Genomic DNA, 23,714 nt, shown 5'->3' with positions numbered 1-23,714 from the left:
TTTGATGGTACAAAGTGGCAGCGGCAAGCACAGGACCGAGTTGAATGGCGGAACTTGGGAGAGGCCTTTGTCCTGCACAGTGCGTAGTCAAGCTAACGATGATAATGATGACCATTAGGATATAGCTATTTTATTTGAATTATAAGCAAATATTTTGTTACAAAGGCCCACGAAACCCCTATCCAGTGGATAGGGCTGGAGCTGTAAATCGTCCCACAGTGGATCACTGATATTAGCCAATAGTTGATGTGAACCAGAAGGGCCTTTTGGATCAGATGCGCTTCTTATCACGGTGTCCTTCCACGTGCCTTCCCGTGCTCGCATTATGCACTGTAGTATTTAAACTTACACAGTAGCAACACTATCGTAAACCGGAATTCTCGGTACAGAGTTATCGCGTTTAGTAACGCATGCTCAAGGTCACGACGTGCGCTTACGTAGCTTTTTTTCCTCCTCGCCATCGCTCCCTGTTAAACTGCGAGCACGTTCGTCCGAGCGAAAGAAAAAAAGTGAGCACTGAAAGCGTTCGACTAATCTGTAACTGAGCCGGTACTTGACGGATTAGAAAATTTTATGCGATGATCGATTCGTGACGCAATCAACTCTGATACTGAGGTTATGTGAGTATTACACGGAAGTGTGGCTCAGGACCTCTTGACACAATGAAGTTCAAACAAATACCCAGGGTTAACACGAAGATAACTACCCCTGTAACACGAACACTTCCCGATAGAGTGATGTGGGTGGGTAAACGAGAACAGAAGAAAAGACATTTACCCGATTGCCTCTTTCTATCATGAATTCGCGCGATCTATTCCAACTTTCTGTCATTATAAGAATGGCCTCAGACGAATTTGGTCAGAGGAGCACTGCAGAGCGGCAAGTTTACCGGATTGGAAGAACAGGACCGACACTAACACGAGAGGTATACAACGACAGTAACGCCAACCAGCTACCCGATTACATTACTTTTCAACTTCCGGGGTCTTCTTTTTATTTTGTTTTCTTCCTCCACACAGAAAGAGCCCTCTAATCAGAAACGCACTTCGCCCACGCAAACCCTAAACTACTTTCCCGCGCGCAGTGTTTGTTGCCACAATAATCGGCTCCACCGCGAACTTTGCTGCCGTTCAACAGACGAAGAAGCCAAGGACGGCCCCAGCACGCGAAAAGCTGCTCACGTAGTTTGGACACAGGCAGCGCGGCTGACATGCACGCTCGTCTTGCATGGCCCACTCGGCCACGGTGGCCTCTGGAGACCTCTTTGCCGAAGCTACGCAGCTGTTTCTACGTCTACAGCACCATGGCTTGGCGAGGCCTCACAACACGCCTGGGAATTAAAAAAAAGAGGAACTAAACAAATCGAGACCCGCAAACGAAATTAACTCGAAACTGCAACAACCGACTCTCCAGAATACGACTACCCCGTCCTCCGACTTTGCCGTTATCAGCCCTTTAGTGAGCCTCGAGAAGCGGGTCCTGCTTCCGGGCCTTGTTTTTCGGTGTATTTATTCTTGTGTGCTTCCTCCCCTGTTGTGTATTGTTGTCGTTTTCTGCTCTTTTCGTAGATCTCAACACCTGCTTGTCGAGGAAGGATCTTTACGTTCAGTTCCCGTACTTGACTATCTTTTTGCTCTTCAAGCGTTTCTGCGCGAGAAGTGCAGCAGCTAGCCACGATTGCAGCTTGATAATTGCCGAGAACACTCCAGATACTCACGAGTAAGACGAGCTCTGTCTTCCTCACTCACGCAAGGAGGAGGAGGAGGAAGGAAGCAGACAAAGGAAAAAGGCAGGGAGGTTAACCAGAAAGACATCCAGTATGCTTGTCTACACTGGGGGATTAGGGAAGGGGGCAAGAAAGATGAGAATGAGGAAATAAAAGAAAAAAAGATAGACAGTAACTTCACTTCAACGTCTAGAACTCCACCGCAAGTCAGAGGCGATCACACCAACCCGTCATCCTGAAGAAAAAAAAAAGAACCTAAGAAGGCCTTCACCTTCTTGTGGGCTGTCGAGAGATGTGGACGGTGCTTTAATAGCACCTGCACAGAACGTGGCTGATTATCCAGTCACCACAATGCATTGGCAAGTACTTGTCTCTCTGAGGCGAATCGAGGAGAGTGGCATGGCAGGTGTTCTATATCTTCGTCGATGCCACGAACATAGCATTCCACCCAACCATACGAAGAGTCGGACTACATGAACTTAACCCGTCACCACATCAGCGGCCTCAACCCGGCTTTCATCGACGCGAATCATCGCTTCTCTATCGCCTTTGGACGGAAGTTGCTTTCATGAAAAAATATGCCTCGTCAATTGAAATGAATGACGCAAAAAATAATCCGCTTTTAAAAAATGTGAAATCAAAGCGAAGAGGTCGCCGGAGTTCCTTTGATGACGTCTGCACAGGAGTATTTGGTGTTGCAATCGGGCTTATCCAATTTGTCTTATCTCTTATATTGCCTCTGATAACCTCGTAAAGTAACCTAACGAACTAATGATCGCAGCTGCCGAGATGCAAGGCGTAAATTGCAGCAATTACTTGGCGTGTTTTGTTTTTCTAATTAACAACTCAGAAACCGGACAAGTAGAAGAATATGCAACACAAGCGTTGACGAACAACTAGCGCACGCTTATTGCGTTGGAAAATATAAACTGAAAACAAGAAATATTAACAAACAAAAAATGTACCTCACCAACTGGCCCTTCAAGACACCCCTTTTCTAGTTAGGATATCTTAGGCATGTGCATAAAATGCGATGGTTGCATAATATTTCGTTGTTAAACTGGAACATCAAATAAAATATGCACATTGTATTCACCAAAGTCTCCGAAAAAGAAACAAGGCGTTATGGGTACAAGCGGAAATGTTCAGGTGAGAACACATATATTCTATAACGTTCAGGTTGCACGAAACGAAGGGAGGAACTCTGGTTTTTTTCCTTGGCGTAGTTAAAAACGCGGACCCTAAATTTTGATGACCAATAGTCTGACTAGCAGTTATCTAGTACAATAGTCATGGGACTTGTTTAATAGTGCACTGTTCACGGTCCTAAAACCTGTCATGGGCACATCTGCCTCCCCAGTACACTTTCTAAAAATAAAGTACAACTCCAGGACATATCGTTATCGGCGTGTAGCCTTTGCTGCTATTTCGGTCCAACCTCAGCATTTTGCTGTGTAGATATTGGTAAAAATATCGGGAATAGGTAGAGAAGCTGAGGGCTTAGCAGAAAAGAGCACCCGTTTTGAAACAATCAGCAAGAAATGAACTTGCAATATAGTGGTAAAATAATGAAATCAGGTAGAAGACGAAAATGCGAAGTGGTTGTGCTTGGATCGCCTCCGGCTCCTTGAACAGAAAAATTTCGTCTTCTCTTGTTCAAGAATTCGCTTTTGGCAGTACTCGCCCTGCGTTCTACATCAATGGTTGTAGCTCAGAAGTTGAACAATGAAAACGTGGCTTCAACTTGAAATGGCTCTTCTTTTCGTCAACGTTGACAAAGGTGAACGTCTGTGTCTGACAGGTATAGACAATGTGACGTGATTGTGAAAGAGCTCAGTGGGACAAAAAACAAAATAACATAAAAGGCGGAGTGATATATAAACGAGATCGGCCCTAGGCGAAAAAACTACATGTAATTCCCTCCTCGCCTGTAACGAGAAAGGGTAAGGCTGTTTAAGAAGGTACAAAGGAAACAACAATCAGAGAAAGAAAATTTTTTGGAATAAACGTTGAGGTTTTACACTTCAAAACCACGACATGCTTATGAGAAACGCCGTAGTGGAAGCTGCGGAAATTTCAGTCACATGAGGCTCTTTAACGTGCACCTAAGTAAATGCACACGGGCCTCTAGATTTTTTCCCTCCATCAAAATGCCGCCGTCATGGTCAGGATTTGACCCCACGACTTCCGGGTCAACAGTCGAGTCCCACAATCAGATACAACCATGGAGGGTTGATAGTTAGAGAAGTTGGATGTCTCAGCTACAATAATATGCAAACGTGCAAGCAGCATTCTTTTGCGATCCAAGCATGCAAATGACATTCGTTTCGGATTGCAAATCGACCTGTCTCCCGTCTTTCGACACGAAGTCTAATATCAAAATTCAGCTTTTTCAGGGTCCGTGATAACGAATGTCGCTCTAAAGAGGTGTGTGATAAAGTGGTGTAGCACAAATAGCGATATGGCTAAAAAAAAAAGCTGATCTCAAAAGACCTAGACTGATATTCGTTTTAAATTCTATAATCACACACGCAGGTACGCAAGAAGCTGCGATTGTCAGTGCAGACATTTGTATAAACCGCAAAGTAGATGCCGTTTTGGGAACAGTCGACTGCACGTATGTACTGGGCACTCTCTAAGGAATGAATATTGTGAGCACATTTTTTTGAAGAAGTAATTAGCTTATTATATGTCTGAGAAATGTGGAGTTATTTCCGACGTGTTTTCTCTATACTAAGGTATATATTGGGCGTTTCAAAGTTACTTGTAGAAAACACAACTTCAACAAGAGCAGCCACGGTCCATCAGAGTGGTGTTGCATGCCAGACGCCACAATCGGTCGTGCCATATCCCGAGTACGCAAGGTGCACAGCACACGCTCTCTTGTAGTTTTTCTTGACCATGACGTCAGGTAGGTAACCCGACGATGTACTGACCGAAAATGCCTCATAAAATGAATGGTTTATATTGTTGACAGACCCTACATCACTGGTGCATTATGTTGCTTTTTAAAGAAAGAAAGAAAGAAAGAAAGAAAAAAAGAAAAAAAGAAAGAAAGATAGAAAGAAAGAAAGAAAGAAAGAAAGAAAGAAAGAAAGAAAGAAAGAAAGAAAGAAAGAAGGAAAGAAGTAGAGAAAGGGAAAAGAAAGAAAAAGACAAACAAAGAGAGAAAGAAACAAACAAAAAGTGTCAAGTACTTAGGAACCGCAATAACAATGTAGAAGTATCTACGTAGCCAGCCGAATAAGTTAAAAGTTGGCAGTTCTTGAGTAGTCGAGCTAAACTAAAGCATATGTCATCTCAAAAAGTTTGATGGGACTGAAAACATTACGTTTTATTGGTTTTTATTCACCCGTATGTACTCAGCATAGTGAACTGCACTTTGTTAAAGTCATGATGGATAGCAGCGTCAGTTGCATCACACCGCCTTCCGCTGGGAGCAAGCGCAGTGAACTCCCGTAGAGTGGACTGATGACCGCTTTTTACAACTTCATCTAACGCCCTCACTTGTTGCTTAACTCTCGTGAGTTAGGCTTCCCTGTAGGTTACTAAGCACGTCTTATTGCACTATAACTATATATTACTTGACATAACACTTGGTTGCCTCTGGGGCGCTCTTTGCGCCTGTAGATTATAAGCAGCTTGTCAGACACTCACGCTAACTCGCTTCACTCAAGCCCGCGTGCTAGTTCTGCCTTGTTTGAACGTATTGCTCAATTTTCAATTCCTCCACAAACTTCCAGAACCATCGAAAGCAAAAAAGAAAAAAAAGCTTTCGGCTTTCTAGTGCCAGCCAGTACCAAACAACATGCTTTCAACGGTCAAATGCGGTTGAGATGTGGGTACGTTTTCGGACAGTGCAGTGGTCGAGGTTGTACGCACAAAAAGTTCACCGTGAGGCATATTGACACAAAGTTACACAAAGCGCAGCTTCAACTGCATTTGCAAGAATATAACGGTGAAGATTAAAATTCTTCCTTCAGTCCTGTAAAACCTCGTACGTACGCTTGTTTGTGATACGAACATATTCTGTTCCACACTGCCCGCATGATGACAGTTCAGCTACTTAAGAGACGCTTCCCAGCCTTGGTTACCGACGTCGGTCGCGTAGCTTGGACCACAACGTCCGATTATTGTAGAACAAAAGGATGGAGAGACACGTCAAGCTTCCAATGTCTTTGATTATACGGCTTTATTATACCATGGCAAGGCATTCTACTGTGCCCACCAGAAGTGGGAGTACATTCTCGGAACCGAATTCAGATCGCATACCTTGAGAGGGCGTTTTTCGCGCTGGCCCTAAGGGTCTTGAATGCCCGGAAAGAAAGGTTCGTTTTCCTTGCCCGCGAGAATGGAGCAAACACGTACAAGAGAGCCGCGAACGTGCTGAGCCTGGACGTTAACGGGTCGCTTGCTCGCCGCATTAGCTTCTCCTTCCTTAACGACGGCGGTCACAGCGGCCCGGATGAAAGCACTTGATGACGGTACTCACGCATCAGAGCTAAAGCGGGCGCATATCTTGGCTCCCTCTCTAGCTTTGTTCTCTTTCGCGCTTTTCGCTAACAGACGTTCGTCGCTCCGTTGCGCCGGGGCAACATCAAGAGGACCACTTCTGCGAAACCCTTAGCCAAGGTTTTTGGTCGAGGAATCGCGGCTGGCAAGAGCGTAACGACGTTGACGTTATGGCGTACGCAGCGACCTGAGGTCACCGGAAGCGACTTCACGAAGAGCTCGGACAGCAGCCAGAAGGCCGGAAATGTCCGTGCTGTGCCGGAAGAATTAGGTGCCTTGGCTTCGAATACAGACTGGCCTCCCCAGCAGCAAGGCCACTTGAAGCCATGGAGAATGAAAGAGAAGACAGGAGTCGTGACATGGCCCCAGGAAACGGGCGGAAACTCAACCTCAGTTTCCAGATCTGCTTGCGCGCCTTCAGCACCCGAAAGCACAACGAATAAAAACTGGTTCGAGAGGAAGATTCAATAGGAAAAAAATTATCAGCGGAAGGCCCAGAAGTTTTGAAAATGACACGACAGAAACCAAGTAATCCTTATTAGGCTGCAGTGGAGCAATGGCAGTACAGCCGACCGAAAGATAACAACAAATGTTGGAGCAAGGATGGCATCAAACTCGCTCTTCGACAGCTTCTTGCTTAACCAAGGGAATGGTATCCCTGAGTGGTGGACCTCATTGGGGTTGCGCAATATGCCGAGAGACAATGTCAGATGAAAATCCCACTATCTCTTAGATGTTTCTAGCCTAATGTGCTTCGCTAAATTGCGGAAGAAACGCAGTGGTATTTTTCGACTATCTTTCTTTTTCTCTTGGCCCTAATTAACCGGAAAAATGGCTCCTTCGGTATGCTCGACGCATTGCAACAACATAAATGCTCTAATTCGCTGCAACGTCTGTGTGTGTGTGTGTGTGTGTGTGTGTGTGTGTGTGTGTGTGTGTGTGTGTGTGTGTGTGTGTGTGTTTTTGTGACCGATGAGAACACACACGCACCACAAAACTGAAAACCCTTGATAGTAAAAGGAGTGTATGATTTATTTGTTGCCCCGTGCAGGCATTCAGAATGCAACAAATTCATACGCTCGCAGCTTGACTTGAAAGTCTATAACACACAATATATATATCTATTGTGAATGAACAGAAAATATAAATGCGGCAATTTTAAAAGCAGCAGGAACGTGGCAAAAGTATTGTGGGTGATATCGGTGCATTGGAAAACACAAGCATGCTCGCACCAAGTGTTCAGGATTCCGACTCTTCGGTCTTAATGTGGCACACGCAAATAGCGAATTCTGAAGCTATCTCCCTCGTTATCATTATTTCACTGCTGCTCCTGAAGTTGCGACTCCATAATCATGGCGCACTTCCTTGTCTTCATTTCTCTATCTGCAGTACGGTTTCACAATCAGCTACCGCAAGGAAGGTGCCAGGCAATACGAGCTGAAAGCCGAAACTGAGGCCGAGTGCAACAACTGGGTACATGCCATCGACTGCGCAAGGTAAGTCTAGCGAACGCAGCGCACTCACTGCATGTCTACGTTGTTCGGGGTTCTATTTAGACTATAGAGTTTCACAATAATACCCCAGAGGGAAATCTGGCGCTGGTATCTATAGGAGCCAACGTGCATGGCGGTTTGACTAACATGCGCATAATGGGCAGTACATAGGTTTGCCAAAACTTTGTTTTTTGGGCTGCATTCGCCCGTGGTTCAAAGTCGCTTTGTCGCAAGATGAAAGTTCAGCAAATGTTCAGCAGTCGCACTTCTTTCTTTAACCTTTTCATGCTTATCAATTCAAATAGACTCTCGGTGTTTCCAACCACAAATCCTTACATTCAAAACTAGCACCACACCCAAATATAAATGAAGCCACAAGCGCATCAAAGCCGCAAATACGAATAAGCAGACTCTCCAGCCATGTTCACGCCTCCCCATTGTGGCTGAAATACCACAGAGCCTGAGTTCCCCCTTGTAAATATTGTCGGGACTTATATGATTTAGACCACTGAGGTTTCTTTAATGTCGTCCTGATAAATGAAGGTAGATGTATGTTCATATATTTCGCCCACATCGACATGTACCTCCAAACCGAATCGGCGTCCTCGAGATTAGGAGCGCGACACGTTACACCTCACCATGCTCCTGTAGTGGAAACTCTTGTAGTGCTCGTTTGCGATTGCTGCGTCTCTGGCAAATCAGCGAGCAACTCGATAATCGACAGCATACGTGAATTGGAGAGAATAATGCTGAACATTATTTTTGTGCCTTCAAATGGCGTAGTGACTATTTAAATTAATTTTATGCAACAAAATATATCGCACCTGAAACTGGAGATCATTGGCTAGCGAATAATATAGGAAAATGTGTGGGTGACAACCAAGATTGAGACCATGTCCTCATGTCGATCAAGGGAGAGAGGCAATTGGTTTTGAAATAGGAGAAGAAAAGAGAAAAGTGAGCCCCATCACTGTCCCCAGCTAAGTGCGACACCTCATCGGTAGCTCATAAGGAGAGATTAAAATGGATAAAGAAGGAAGAAAAGATTGAAAAAATGAAAAACGATTGAAACACCGGCGAAGGAGTTTGAGTACGGGGCACTGATCAGCGAGAGCTACACCGTACACGCCTTGCTGGATTCCCCGCTGAACTGCTGTGTCACCCGCAATCTCCGACGCCAGCGTAGCTCTCACCGATGAGCCCCCCGTTCGCGAACTTCATTTCAAATGCGTCGTGCATAATGCGGGCGACAATATCTTTATAAATGAAACATTCCACTTGCGAAAATGCATATAAGCTTACCACAGTTGCAATATCGTACATTCCTCAAAATTTCTAGAAAGAAAGCATTAGGGTAAGGTATTGCTATTAAGGTAAGGAACGTTCACACACCCCCCATCATTCCATGGATTACTTCACTATCAAAGCACCGGTGTTTTCTTTATTATTTTTTAGAAGGCACTATGAGTTATTAAAGATGAATATGGACGAAAGCGACAAAGCAAAAGACGCCAGATATATTAAAGTTCCAATTCAAAAGGCGTTCGGGCGATTCCATTGCAAGTAATGTCCGCTACGAATGTTGTTACAAAACACCGTTGCATGCTTCCATTGCAAATACTGTGCTTACAAAGGTGAGACCACTGCACTAGATATATCGTAGTTATGAAAAAAACTATGGCATATAATGAACGCATAGTTTATCGCAAGCATTAAAGTGATCAAAGGTTGTGCTCATAAATATAGCACACCTGTCACCATTCAGGGACTTTGTTCCTCGCGTGATTGTGGCCCCTTTCAAATAAATACATGTACAACATGTACATGAGTTCGAACAACCGAGCACGTCGTGAATAGCCCCGAACCCTATATATACATCAGCTGATTCGCATCGGCCGCTGTCGCAAAGTGGAAAGGGTAGCGCGCTTCCGTCTGGTGTTGATACTCCCTCCCACTCCGATATAGTTGTGAAACGCAGCTTATTGCGCATCAGTGGCTGCTATCAGAAAGATGACCTCACATCAACGCGCACAGCTACAACCAATCAGGTTATGCAGCTACAAAGATATCGGCTTTGACGTAGCCTGCCGCGACGCAAAGGCCATGCTTTTATTACATCTTCGTGGTGTTCGCCGAGCATTTTAAAACGTATCTTTCACTTATTCTGCTTTTGGGGCATTTTCTTTTTGTGTTATCATTGCTAACGGCCGATGGAGTGTGATCACCTGCCTTTTTTCAGCAGCGATCATGCGGGAGTGTGAACAGTAAGTGGAACAGCACCCTCCTTTCCCCCCCTCCAGTTTCAGTAGCGCCATCCACGTATCAGGTTATCTAGTATAGAGGCTATTTGCCCCACACTCGCACGTTCAAGCTCATATTGCTCACGACATTACGTGTACTTTTAAATAAGCATTCCTGAATTTTAAAAAAAGCTCCAAATTCACTCGTGCTTTGAAGTCGCACTTTCCGTTCAACAGGGTTTATCGCGTTCAATATTTAAATGTGTTTTAAATACGCAACGCGAGCGGCTGCTGAAATATGAATTACCAGCCTGAAGCTCGAAGCATGGAGATGATAATTATTCCAATATTGTAATCTCTCACTTTTCGTTCAATTAATGGCACACGCGTAAGTGTAACAATAAAGGTAATAATTGTGTTTTTTTAATGAGCGCCGCGGTTATTCAAAACGCAACAAAGAAATCCTCTTCGAAGAACCTCCTCTCCACTGACCAACCCAGAAAATTTCAGTGCCTGAATGCCGAGCCCTTTTCTGTCTTGCACGCAAGAGGTGACGAGCGTTCACACGCACACGTCCCCGTTCACTCATGCTCTCTCGTTTCCAAATGTCGCCCGCGGCTGCCTGCCCCTGGGCGATGCCGTAGTTCTTATCGAAAAAAGGAAAGCCTAGGCAGAGGAGGCCTCCTTCCTTTTTATCACGTTGACGCGTTCAGCAGACTGTCGAAACCATTCGTCGGCGCCAAAATGAAACAGTTTGCCGAGAAAGACGGGAAAAAAGCTTCATTTGAGCACCCGTGGCGAGGAGCAAATTAAAATAAAGACTTGAAGTACGTTACACGAGAAAAAGAAGAGAAAGTCGAAAAAGTAGGAAGAGAGGAAGAAGACGAAAGAAAAGTAACGCACCGTGCGCCCGGAGAGCAATAGTGGGACGCTCAAGGACACCACACGAGAAGCATCTTCCCTGCATCTGACACACGCTGGTAATTTCTTCCGCCGAGGCGCAGAGCTGGGATTTCCAAAGGAAGGGCAGAGCGGAGAAAGGGACAGTGACGGAATGAAATGAAAAAAAAAGCCATGTTCAGTAAATTTCAAACTGACGTGGCGACAACGACGCTTAACGTCTTCTGGGACACCGCCATACTTTCTTTCTTTCTTCTTTTTATATCGGAGTTTTTTTTTTCTTTATCCCGTTTCTTCTATTTTTTCCCGTTGTTCTCGCTCGCTGGTCGTGCTTCGCTACTTTGTGACTGTTGGCACGTCAGCGGCAGCACGAGAATCGACGTCATTCGAGATGAGCAGAGTGGAGAACCAGGACGAAACCTCCCTCATTTCTCCATTTTGGGAAAAACTAATTTCGAACTCCTTTTCAGGCTCTCTTTCTCGTTCTTCTGAATATGTACGTATATTTCCTTTACGTTCGAGATTGTCGCCGGCGGTGAACCATCCAGCAGTGCTTCTCCGGGTGCTTCGGCGCGAACGAAGCACGAGAAAGCCAAGGCTTGAAAAAAAAAAAGGTTTGAAGGAAATAAATCAAGTGAAGAGAGGGGGGGGGAGGAATGTTCTGCGCAGTTTTCGGGCACGTATTTACTGTATGTGCGACACATTACTTACACATGGGGCCAAGTTCACCTTACATTTACTATAGACGAATGCTGCGACTGCTTGGTCAAAACTCGAAGTAAACGAGACACAGTCAAGTAGGAACTTTTTTTTTCCTTTATTCACACATTAGATACTTTTCATAAAAAAAACTAAAGGGCTCAGGGCTAAAGGATTGCATCTCATTTCTCGCAAGTTTGTTAAAAGAAATGGAATATCTCTATCTTAATTCATCATACAACCATAACTACGGAGAAAAAAGAAGATTTTAAGCATCGGCCGTGCCAACATCAACTCTGTGTTGATGCATAGCATCAGTGACTTCTTTCATTAACCAGCCCAACATGTCGCACTTTTTCTTTAAACGCAAATACCATTCATTTTGCTAGCACGATAATTTATGACTGATAAATATCTGCAATAAAATAGTTATTGATTGATATGCGAGATTTAACGTCACAAAACCACCATGTGATTATAAGAGACGCCGTAGTACAGGGCTTCGAAAATTTTGACTACCTGCGGTTTTTTAACAACAATAAAATAGTAAGCTTGCATATTTGCAATGTTGACATGCTTGATGCAGCTCTGAAGGACGAACACATTTGGTGCTTTCCGTTTATATGTCTTTGTTTTAAAGTGTTGTATGAACTACGATGAATGTCTAACGAGTGATGTCTTTAACCACTTTAAGATTTCGCAGCCGTTGTTAAACGGCTGTCGGCGTAGCCATCTTAATTCGTTGCGAGTGACGTCAAACACACACAGTAGACGTGCACACGTGCGCAAGTCAAGCCACTGCAGAGCGTATTTTCACCGAAAAGAGCAAATAAAAATGTTGTCGACGTTTCGAAGGCTGGATTTGAACTCCGCGTCCCCATTACGGAAGCCCGATGTTCTAACCACTGCGCCACAAGATGTTTTGTGTTATTCGGATGTTTAGTGTTATAGGCGGTATAGAACGCCCGTAAGGATGTTTGCAAGCAAGAACATTGAGATGCTTGAGCGTTTTCTACAACGGCTATGGTAGTCACGAAAATTCACTTCATGCGAACTCAAGGCTCAAGGCACTGAGCCTTGAGCCTTGAGTCTTGAGTCTTGAGCCTTGAGCCATTGAGTCTTCGTTATACTTTTTGCATCAACAGTGACAATTGACGAAGTCAATGTTCACAGTAACATCATTTTACCTTCTCCAAAAGAGAGGGAGGGGGAAGAATGAAAAAAACACTGGTGCGGGGCAGTGAACGGAAAACAGTCTTCCTAGCATATGCTAGGAACTATCCTTTGCACGCTATGTGTCATCAAAAGTTTCAGGCACGAGGCCACCTTGTCCCGTCGCTTTTTTGATCGATCGAAGCAACTAGTCAGGTGCTGTCGGGAAACAGGTCACTTCCAGCATTCATTTGGCCAGAGATATAATAAAGGCAAGATTCGGTACCTTTCCTTCCTAAAAGAACAAAGATGGAAAAAGAAAAAATGGAAAGACTAAGAGGTAAACCAGAGGAAGCTCGCGGTCTGCTTCATTTTACATTGGCAAGCGAGATGGGTGTAAAAATTAGCTAAGCTTCAAATAGACTGCAGAAGGCTTGAAACAGCAAAACCGGGCTCTTCTGAAGACTAATCTGATTGCTTCTAGGTGTCTCCTAGGTCGTTTCAAGGTGTTAGTTAGGCGACGATAGTTGTTTTTACGTTGATTTTGAGCGCAGAGAGTTTATAGTTAAACCGCAGACCGTCCCATACAAGACACGGATGTCCCAACTTCAAAGATGAAAATTTGCGCAGAAGCCAAGCGTTCATCCCTCTCGTACATGGACATGTCGTTGTTCGCATAGGGCTTCCATCGCTTTGGGGTTTTCTAGCAGACACCGTTGCCTTCCTCGTCCCTTACTATTCTCTCGTTGCACGTTCTCGTGGTCTTCGAATTGCCGTCGTCGCTTCACAGCCCGACATTTTTTGATAGGCCGCACGCGCAAATTGCGGCTAGCGTAAATAGATTTGCTGTTAAAAACCTGTCAACGTATGTAAGTGCAGGCGCATGAAGGTTACACCTATAATTTTTCAGTGAGGCTTATTTGAACTTTTTTTTGTAAATAAAGGCGTGTACGAGTTGTGCTAAATCCACGTCAGGCGTCGAGCTCAGCAAGCACTGAGTGGAATCTTTCAGAAAAATAAGGACGCCTCACTCACTCACTTATTCACTCACTCAAACCTTTTAGAGCGCAAAAGGCCTACATGTGAAAGACTACGTCGTCATGAGTGCATCACATAAATGCGCTTCATGTGGCATGAGCTATGGTCTCTTGTACAAGAACTGACAGTTTTGAAAGATTTTTTTTAATTATTCTAGTAAAAAAGGATGTTTACTGTTTGCCTCCGAATTTCTTCGCTTTCCATACGTTCATTTCTGCTGGCAGTTTCACACTCCTTGTGCGCGTCAAGTCCGGCGTACCAAGCCTACCTATACCCTTCGATTACGTTCTTTCTCTTTACTGCGTGGTGCGCAACCCTCCGTATGCCGGTCGTTTCTTGCGTCGTTGACGAATTTGGATGCCGTGAGCACGGGAGTGCCGGCAAATCTCCTCAGCGCCACCACTCTCCAGCACTCTCCGACGGCCCGAACGCAAGTTTCCTTTTCGTTCCTTACTCTGGGCGTTGTTTCGCAGCGATTGCTCGCCATTCTCACAAACCGAAGCTTTTCCGAAAATATATGTCCTTCCCGTTCGTTTTTTCTCGAGGGCGTGGAAGAATCAGAGGAGCCCCGCTCACTTGAACCTCTCCAGCTCCGTATACACGCATTTTTCGCCGCTCACAGATGTTCCCCTTTCTTTGAAGTGCTCGCCGCAGTTGTTTCTCGGAGCACTTCTCGCGGGAACGTGCGGATATAAAGGGATGATGAAGAGTAAGAGCATGAAGAAGAAGGGAAAAAAGGGAGGCAGGAAAAGCGGAGTAACGTTCGAATGCAGAGGCATGCGAGTGAGTCTTGTGCCGAGTCTCAGAAGGAGGGCCCGGGCAGTCGTCGGCGGCTTTCAGCTGCCATATTTCATGGCGAAAGAGGCGCGTTCTGGCGCTCTCAAAAGGGTCCGTATACAAGATGACTGTTTGTGTACCAGCCAGGCCCAACGTGCGATAGGCGTGCGCACGTGCGTAAGTGTCCAACTCGTTGAGAAACTCGATATCCGAGTGGTGCGTTTTTTTTTTCTCCTCGGAGAGCGAATGTCCGCAATGGGCGCCGTGCACGTTTCGGAGGTTACGTTTATGTAGCTCACTTATTTTTGTTTCTTTTGTTTCTTGAACTTTTTACGACTTCATTTGTTGCTGTTTATCGAGAGAAAGCTGCCTCGACGGCGATTTCGGGAGCCGGAAGTGGTTTGCGATTGCTGCTGGTGAACGTGGCTTGGGCGTTTGTCTCGGTCAGTAAAAAAAAAAGGGGGGGGGGCGCCTTGAGTCAGGAGTGAATGCGAACAGGTCGTTTTTCTTCTTTGCTTTCAGCACCTGAGCCAAAAAGTTTAAAGTTTAATATCGTTTCTAAGTTTTCCGACCCACAGTCCTTCCATGAAGTTCACGTGTCTTCTCGCTCTTCACCATTTCGGCCGTTAACAGGCGTTCTTCCATCGCTGTACATGCGTCGTGAAGAGTAACGGCAAAAATCTCCACACCCTTCGGTTTTCCTCCGCTCATTGACAGCAACACTGTGCGATTCATTTACTCGACTGCGAGGCCGTCCACGCAGAACGCGTGCCATCGTTTTCTTACAATAAACATGTGCAATTATTTTGTTACGATAATTTACAGGGTCCGACGATCTTTCTAGCACTTTCGGATCTTCAGGACGTTTCATTTTTGTAAAATGGTTTTCTTTGATAATCCAGGTCCTTCTGAAGGATTCATGTCCGCAGTTTTGATTCAGCCATATTTTTCAAACGATTTTTTTTGTCCTGGTAGTTTCCATCTACCTTCCATCGTAAAGAAACTTTTGGAATAATGTCAGCATTTTTTCTTTTCCATCGCTCTAGGAGCCATGCTAGCAATGTCTAATTTTTATCATAGAGACATAGCTCAAAGCTTAAATTGAGATCACATCTATTTAGTTGCCCTTCTCACTTGTCCGTTAGCACGACCAGTTTATTTCGTGTCCTTTTGTGTTCAGTGTGAACGTCATTTTGTGTCCTGATAAACAGTAAGCAGGACACGAAGTGACGTTGACGCCAGAGTTACGTTCCAGACGAAGCATAAAGTATGTCGAGAAGCATAGTTTTTAAAGAATAATTTGAAAAGCTACTTTCCTTTTCTCGTTCGGACAAGAAGGAGGGGCGAGTAGCATAACTGATGCACTTGAGCAGAAAGAAAAGAAAGAAAGAGAAAAGGAAAAAAGGAAAAAGAAACAAGGAGAAAGACGAAGGAAACGAGAAGAAAAAAGAAAGAAAAGAAAAAAGAAAAGAAAAAAGAAGGAAAGAAGAAAAGCAAAAAAAGAAAGGTAAAAAGAAAAAAAGAAAGAAAGAAAAAAGAAAGGAAAAAAGAAGGAAAGAAAAAAAGCGAAAAAAGAAAGGTAAAAAGAAAAAAAGCGAAAAAAGAAAGGTAAAAAGAAAAAAAGAGAGAAAGAAGAAAAGAAAAAAGAAAGAAATGGGGAAAAAGAGACAAAAAGAAAAAAGAAAGAAAGAAAGAAAAAAGAAAGAAAAAAGAAAGAAAAAAGAAAGAAAAAAAGAAAGAAAAAAGAAAGAAAGAAAGAAAAAAAGAAAGAAAGAAAAAAAGAAAGAAAGAAAAAAAGAAAAAAAGAAAGAAAGAAAGAAAGAAAGAAAGAAAGAAAGAAAGAAAGAAAGAAAGAAAGAAAGAAAGAAAGAAAGAAAGAAAGAAAGAAAGAAAGAAAGAAAGAAAGAAAGAAAAATCGCAAAAAATGGTAAAAGGGTTGTGGTGTGCTATCAGCTGTTTCTTTCCACGCCGTGTATTTGACCAAGCACCGGTGGTAAGGAGAGTCGAAAGAGCGGCAGTTCTATCGTGCCGACCGACTTTTCAATTAGGCTCGGTGACAGGCGATGAAGGAGGAAGCCGGCGTTTTGTCATTCCAACGGACTCTATGCCGATGATGACGACGATGACACTCGATTGGAAAGACGTCACTTCTCGCGACGAACGTGGCCGTCGTCACACCATTTTTCTATTCCTCGTCTAAAGCTCGCTCGAACACATGCTGTGCGGATGCTTCCGAGAATCAAGATTTCTTCAGACTTTTATTAAGAAAAAAATGAAAAAAAGGGGGGAAAAGGCAGGTACGCCACCACTCGACGAAAGGATGAAAGTTGAAGACATCGAAGATGTGAGGAATAACGGTGTTCGTAGGAACGCGTTCCGTCAACACCGTCTAAATAAATGCGTTCAGCAAACGTGAATACAGGAACCACACGCATCGTGATCACGACGCACCTCAAAACGCTCGCTCAGAAAACCTAAAATTGTCCGTTATTAGCGCACCCCTCATGCACTCCTGTTAATATTAAAGAAAACCGGCGTTCCTAAACGAAGCCACTGATTGCGTTTGCAATTCACATACATATATGTGCTGTGAGGTGTTCCAGATGCCGGTGAATAGGGCGCTAGAATCGGAGCTCTGCGCTACGTGCATTGAATCCCGACGACATACAGCAACGCATCGAAAGAGCAAATGTACTTCATCTCGCGTAGACCACAACTTCAAAGTTAAAGTGCCGTTCTGCCAAAGCAGCGCGTAATTTTATTCCTACGTGCCCAATGTCCAAGAAATAATTTGGATTGAATAACCTCCCTGCGTCTGTCGCCGGAAACCCTGATCATGCATCATTCAAGACAGCCACTTTCATTTTGTAACACCACTCCTTTCTGTATTGGCGTGAATGGTACTGAAAGCACTTAAATAAATAAAACAAATAAATAACAATTACTTGTTTTTTATTTTTTATTGCTAAAATACAGCAGTCTCTCAAACCTCTTCGACATCGTGTCCTAACTATAAAAAAAGAATCGGCCTGTCGTAGTTCCGCTGCGCTGCATACAATAACTGCGAGGGAGTTCGTTGTGGGTGACATGTCCGTCCCATTAGTCGATGTCTCTCGATGTGCTCTCTGGCGAAGTCGACACGTGAGCGTGGTGAAAAGGGGCAAAGCGACGGGTAAAGGAGGAGGTGGAATTTTCGAGGGCTCTGTACGGACGCGCCGCCGAAGACTGGTTGTCAAGAGTCTTCGACGCTGACGGCTCAGACAAATGAGTACGAGCTCCCGGCGTACAAGATATCGGAACCTCGTTTAGAGAAGAAGTGGGGGCCCTCCGTGGCCAGACGACGCTCTTCAGCGCCAGCCAGCGAGATCGCGCGCCAATCGGTAGCTAGAGAAAAATGACGTTCAATTCGGCCGCGACGTGCGTGGGCATTACCGAGTTCCCTTCTTTTCTTTAGTTTTTGAAATTATACCGCCGACAACCACTGGTGATGGGTGATTCATTGCGAATTGGGTAGCGTGAGACGACTGTACATCTTGTATTACGATCATAATCAATCATGACCATTTATGCCTGTTGTCAGTTGGCCGTTTCAGAGGGCAGCCACCGCTTTCGCCATCCGCCACATATTTCGTTTTGTTTTACAATACTTTCACAGAGTGCTGTGGTAAAAATAGCCAGGCAAGTTCCAGTGCCTTGTGGCTGATGACTTATGACACCACAAAAGCAATACATGCTTCCTGCGCTGAGAACTTCACTACTTTTGTGACTACCCTGTAGTCCCGACAAGCATTGAACAGTTGCAGCGCGTGTGCGTGTGTGCGTGTGAAGAACAATTTCAACATCCTAAACCACACTTTATTTTATCTTGAACACCGCACAGCCTTCTTTTTCTTTTTTTTTTTGTGTCTGTTCATTTCTTCCTGAAAGGCGAAGTTCACAGTTTTCCTGATCATAAACCTGCATGATCAAAACCTTTATCTCTTTCGATACGATATCATTTCCGCAATTCTGGTAACGTGCTCGCAATAACATAATTAGGTATGAGCCCATCAGTTAGCAAGCTGTCACTACTGGCACGATTCGTCAGTATAGAGACAATAGGCGCCTATCAACGAACAAGCCTTCCATCTTCCTCGTTCTCGAGCACTTATTCACTGAAACTTTATCGGTTGCACCAGGTAGTTGAATGTGGGCATGTTCTTAACGACAAGTATAAACAGAGATGATCTAATGCACTGCGTCGTATTGTGTCGTTTTGCAGTTTCAGCAAGATGCTGCTGCAGAAGGAAGAGTTGGAGCAGAAGCACCTCCACCTGGTGCAGATCGTGGAGAGCGAGAAGACAGCCAAATGGCAGTACACCCAGCAGTGCGAAGAGCTCACCGTCGAGATCAAGAAGTTGCGTGCCGAGGTGAGCAGAGCAAGAGGTGTGCTCGTTCGTAATAGAGTAATGATAATTGTTGGGGTTCACTGTCTACTACACGATCGGAATGCACTACATGATCACACTAACAGCTACACAATCGCCAAACCACTACACGATTACGAAGCACGCCCTATAAAAAATTTCGACCACCTGGAGTTCTTTAACGTCAACTCGAACCTAAGTATAAGGGCCTCTATAGTATTTCCGCCTTCATCGAAAATGCAGTCACCACAGCCGGGATTCGATCCCGCAACCTTGTAGTCAGTGGTAGAGCACAATAAGCACTAGACCACTATGACGGGTTCGTTTGTAATGCGGGAAGCTCACGAGAGATAACGCACTCACGACAACCTCGGAAGTAGGAATGCAGGAGGGCAGGGGCGTAGCCAGGGGGTGGCACACCGGGCTTGTACACTCTCCCCCCCCTTCCGAAATTTTGTTCGCAATGGCATAAAGAGCATTTTAAGGGGATACCCTTCCCCAGATTAAAGCGGTGCCCCTCTCGAAACCAGCAGACAACAAAGCTGCGGGACGTATAGGGAACATCACTACTATTTGTTCAAGTTTTGCATAGTCGTTACGGCATTGTGATGTGTGGTGCGCGTTTAAAGTGCGCGCCTTTGGAAAGTGCGCGTCACAAAAACAGAAGAGAACAGAGTGCACGCGCGGTGCTGCCTAGACAACGACGAAGACGACGACAGTGAAGATGTCGCGTGCATGAGGACGCGTGGCATCCCGTGAACAAAATAAAAGATAAGGTAACCAATGATCATAGACCACGGAGATTTCAAGGCCCAATGGCTGGGTACCACGAAAGTACAGAATCTCCAATCAGAACGAGACAAGTGGGCCAGAGCTGAAGCAGGAGCCTGAGGAGACCAGAGCAAGGGGAATTCGAAGAAGACGGGGCAAGCGGAAGGTCGTCACCGGACCGGGCGCTGAAGATGGGCCGTCGGGCGTAGGACCCGAGCCTGCAGGTCTTCAACCGGCCGGGGCCTCCTGCCGTCGTGTTCCCGCTCCAAAGGACCGTGGCCATCCGGTCCTGAACTCCTTTCCAGGGCCTGCGGACTTTGGTTCCGGCAGGCGAGCTACAGCCGTCGGGCTCCGGGCCCGAGCTGTGCGCCCAGCTGCTTGACTAGGTCGACCCTGGTTCTCTGACGCGTCACCACCAGCCAGCGTTCTCTCGTCACAGACGGGTCCACACTCCTAAAGCCAGAGCCACCACGTTCCGGCCTGGTTTCTCGACGTGTCGTCAGCAGCCAGCGTTCCTTCATCCCCGTCCTGCCCGCGTCCTGAAGCCGGAATCACCGCGTTCCGGTTTGCTCATCGCCGCCGAAAACCAACGTGTGGGTGAGACCGAACAGATATCTTGCGCTACTCCCATCACTCAGCCCCTTTCGAACGTTAGGTTTAGTTACTGACTTTGAACGTTCTTGTTGAGTGTTTACAGATGTGTTTCGTCATGTCCAGTCAACTGTTTATTAAGTGTTTTGTTTTGTGAGGAATCTTTGCCTTTTTACTTTTCAATTAAACTTTTTGTGTGTTTCTTGGAAACCGAACGGCTTTGTCCTTATTAACAAAACTCTCTGAGGCTCAGCCCGGGAGAAAAACAAATCAGCAACAAAGAACCCGCATCACAAATTGGCGTCCGCGACAGGACAAAGTCGTTTGTTTTTCCAGTAGATTTTTTTGACGCGGTTAACACGATGACGAACACGTGGGAGTTAATTGAGTTGGCGGATAAAATGGGACTGACGGGAGCGGAGTTTAGAGTATGGTACGAGGAGCGGATGGAGAGGGAGCGTGAGCAACGGGCTGCGGAACGAGAAGCTCGAAAGGAACAGTTGGAACGGGAGACGCAGGCCAAGAAGGAGCAGCTTGAGCTCGAGACGCGCGAAAAAGAAAAACAGCTCGAACTGGAGACACGCGCAAAGAAGCAGCAGCTCCAATTAGAGAGGGTGGACTTCGAGCGGCGACTCGAGCTTGCCCTGGCAAGAACGGGGAAGCTGGGGATACAGAGGAGTGAACGAGTGGCTGAGGTGTGCTCTGACAGCAGTTACGTCACGAGCGATTTGAATTTATATCAGGCTGACCCTGTACCACCTCATGACCTTTCGCTAGAGAGTGAAACTAGGCAAGCGTATGACAGGGAGGTGGGTAGTGAAGAAACTAAAAGGCTCGAGGAGCTTATTGAAGCACGGGAATGCTTCGTGAGCATGGAACAAGAACGTTCCATTCAAAGTAAAGGGTGTGTTAAAACCTGCGAGAAGTCAAGCACACTTCATGCAGAGGTAGGATTGTCTCTGAAGAGCTCCATTGAAGGAGCAATAAAACATCTAGCTAACGCCGGCGAATGCCGTAATGAAAGCTCCGATCTAGTTTCTGCCTTTTGTTTTGGGCCACTGGATGTAGCAACAGGTGCTACGTACACAGCTTTTCACGATGAATATAACTCGCCTATACAGAGAGAGGGCTTGAGTTCTCGAGAAATTGTAGATGATGCTTTCATGAGTAAACTGGAGCAAAATGCAGAAAAACTTGAAGAACAGAGAGTAGAGTTGCAGTGTAAGTCAGCTCTACGTAGTAATGAGGATAGGCACGATGACTCGGGCAGAGGGGTTCAAAGTTTTGATGAAAGAGCAAGACAAAAAGCTGAAGTGATGGAGGCTGAGCACGCAGGGAGTAATGGTCCAGCAACTCATTGTACGAGGAAGGACGCCGACTGGTGCTCTCTGGCATCTTCGGTTGAAGAGGTCGCATCTCTAAAAGTGTCTGAACGATTGTCGGCTTACGAGCTCAAGCAAGGCGTTCCCGGGAAGCATGAAGTCATTCAGACGTGGTTGTACTGGCGCACCTTGAGGCAACGCTTCCGACTGGCATACATCCATTCCAGTGTGTATGCTTGTGATTTAGAGGTTGGGCGTCTGGTGATCCGCAGCTGTAGGTTCAGACGAGCTTACGGCCGACAATTCTTCCACCGGCGTCGAATTCCTCACTCTTGTCAATTGGTTAGGGCCACTAAACATTTTGTTTGGGACGCTATAACTTAAGCGTCAAGTTTGATTTCCTGGTGATTTCTTCTGGATCTTGGTTTCGGACTGCGGAAGGCTGTTTCATGGGAACAGTTTAAGAAGTTACATGCAATATAACATTGACTCGATGTGTAGTTCTTTTTTTTACCTAATAGGGTATATATAAAAAAAAAATGGGCTGTATTAAACAGGCTAATTTGGGAATTTTTATGATCCGCTAGTTGAGTTCAGAATTTTTTTGCTTCGTGTGTATATAGTGGTTAGCGAATGTGGACCTTTGGACGATGTAGCGAACTGTAGCCCGGTGATGTGTTGAACTGCGTGGTGCAAATATGTGGTTTAATTGTGACGTAGTGCAGAACGCGCACTCATCGGCAGTTTTTTTTTCTAAAAAAAAAAAAACTTGAATAAAAGGGGGGCGTATGTGATGTGTGGTGCGCGTTTAAAGTGCGCGCCTTTGGAAAGTGCGCGTCACAAAAACAGAAGAGAACAGAGTGCACGCGCGGTGCTGCCTAGACAACGACGAAGACGACGACAGTGAAGATGTCGCGTGCATGAGGACGCGTGGCATCCCGTGAACAAAATAAAAGATAAGGTAACCAATGATCATAGACCACGGAGATTTCAAGGCCCAATGGCTGGGTACCACGAAAGTACAGAATCTCCAATCAGAACGAGACAAGTGGGCCAGAGCTGAAGCAGGAGCCTGAGGAGACCAGAGCAAGGGGAATTCGAAGAAGACGGGGCAAGCGGAAGGTCGTCACCGGACCGGGCGCTGAAGATGGGCCGTCGGGCGTAGGACCCGAGCCTGCAGGTCTTCAACCGGCCGGGGCCTCCTGCCGTCGTGTTCCCGCTCCAAAGGACCGTGGCCATCCGGTCCTGAACTCCTTTCCAGGGCCTGCGGACTTTGGTTCCGGCAGGCGAGCTACAGCCGTCGGGCTCCGGGCCCGAGCTGTGCGCCCAGCTGCTTGACTAGGTCGACCCTGGTTCTCTGACGCGTCACCACCAGCCAGCGTTCTCTCGTCACAGACGGGTCCACACTCCTAAAGCCAGAGCCACCACGTTCCGGCCTGGTTTCTCGACGTGTCGTCAGCAGCCAGCGTTCCTTCATCCCCGTCCTGCCCGCGTCCTGAAGCCGGAATCACCGCGTTCCGGTTTGCTCATCGCCGCCGAAAACCAACGTGTGGGTGAGACCGAACAGATATCTTGCGCTACTCCCATCACTCAGCCCCTTTCGAACGTTAGGTTTAGTTACTGACTTTGAACGTTCTTGTTGAGTGTTTACAGATGTGTTTCGTCATGTCCAGTCAACTGTTTATTAAGTGTTTTGTTTTGTGAGGAATCTTTGCCTTTTTACTTTTCAATTAAACTTTTTGTGTGTTTCTTGGAAACCGAACGGCTTTGTCCTTATTAACAAAACTCTCTGAGGCTCAGCCCGGGAGAAAAACAAATCAGCAACAAAGAACCCGCATCACAGGCATAAGTGGAAATTAATTTGAGTGAATGGAAAATCAAGTTGCGGCAGGCGGGTTCTGAACATACGACTTTCGGATAGCGCGTCCCATGATCTACCCATTAAGCTGCAGGAGCGGTCACTTTCCGATCCGCTTTATTCAGTGCTTCCCATCAGCTCTATCTTTGCGTCAACATGGGAGTGTTAGCCGGCGCCAAGAAATTTTGCGCATGTATAGCGAGTGTCTCGTTCAGGCAGACCTGATACC

The 23,714-nt window shown here is 45.8% G+C and overlaps 1 protein-coding gene across 1 annotated transcript in view; it reads left to right on the top strand.

Annotated features, from left to right (window-relative positions):
* Nucleotides 1–23,714, top strand: part of LOC142788282 (ras-specific guanine nucleotide-releasing factor 1-like) — a 354,601-nt gene that overhangs the window by 236,458 nt on the left and 94,429 nt on the right. The window contains exons 2-3 of the mRNA XM_075884883.1: nt 7,628–7,734; nt 18,799–18,946. Coding sequence (XP_075740998.1) covers nt 7,628–7,734; nt 18,799–18,946 — 255 coding nt within the window. The remainder of the gene's footprint in view (nt 1–7,627; nt 7,735–18,798; nt 18,947–23,714) is intronic.

The sequence above is a fragment of the Rhipicephalus microplus genome, unplaced genomic scaffold, assembly GCF_043290135.1.
Source record: "Rhipicephalus microplus isolate Deutch F79 unplaced genomic scaffold, USDA_Rmic scaffold_52, whole genome shotgun sequence".
In the NCBI taxonomy this organism is placed as follows: Eukaryota; Metazoa; Arthropoda; class Arachnida; order Ixodida; family Ixodidae; genus Rhipicephalus; species Rhipicephalus microplus.
The sequence above is the reverse complement of the archived record's forward strand: the minus strand, read 5'-3'. Positions and strand labels throughout refer to the sequence as shown.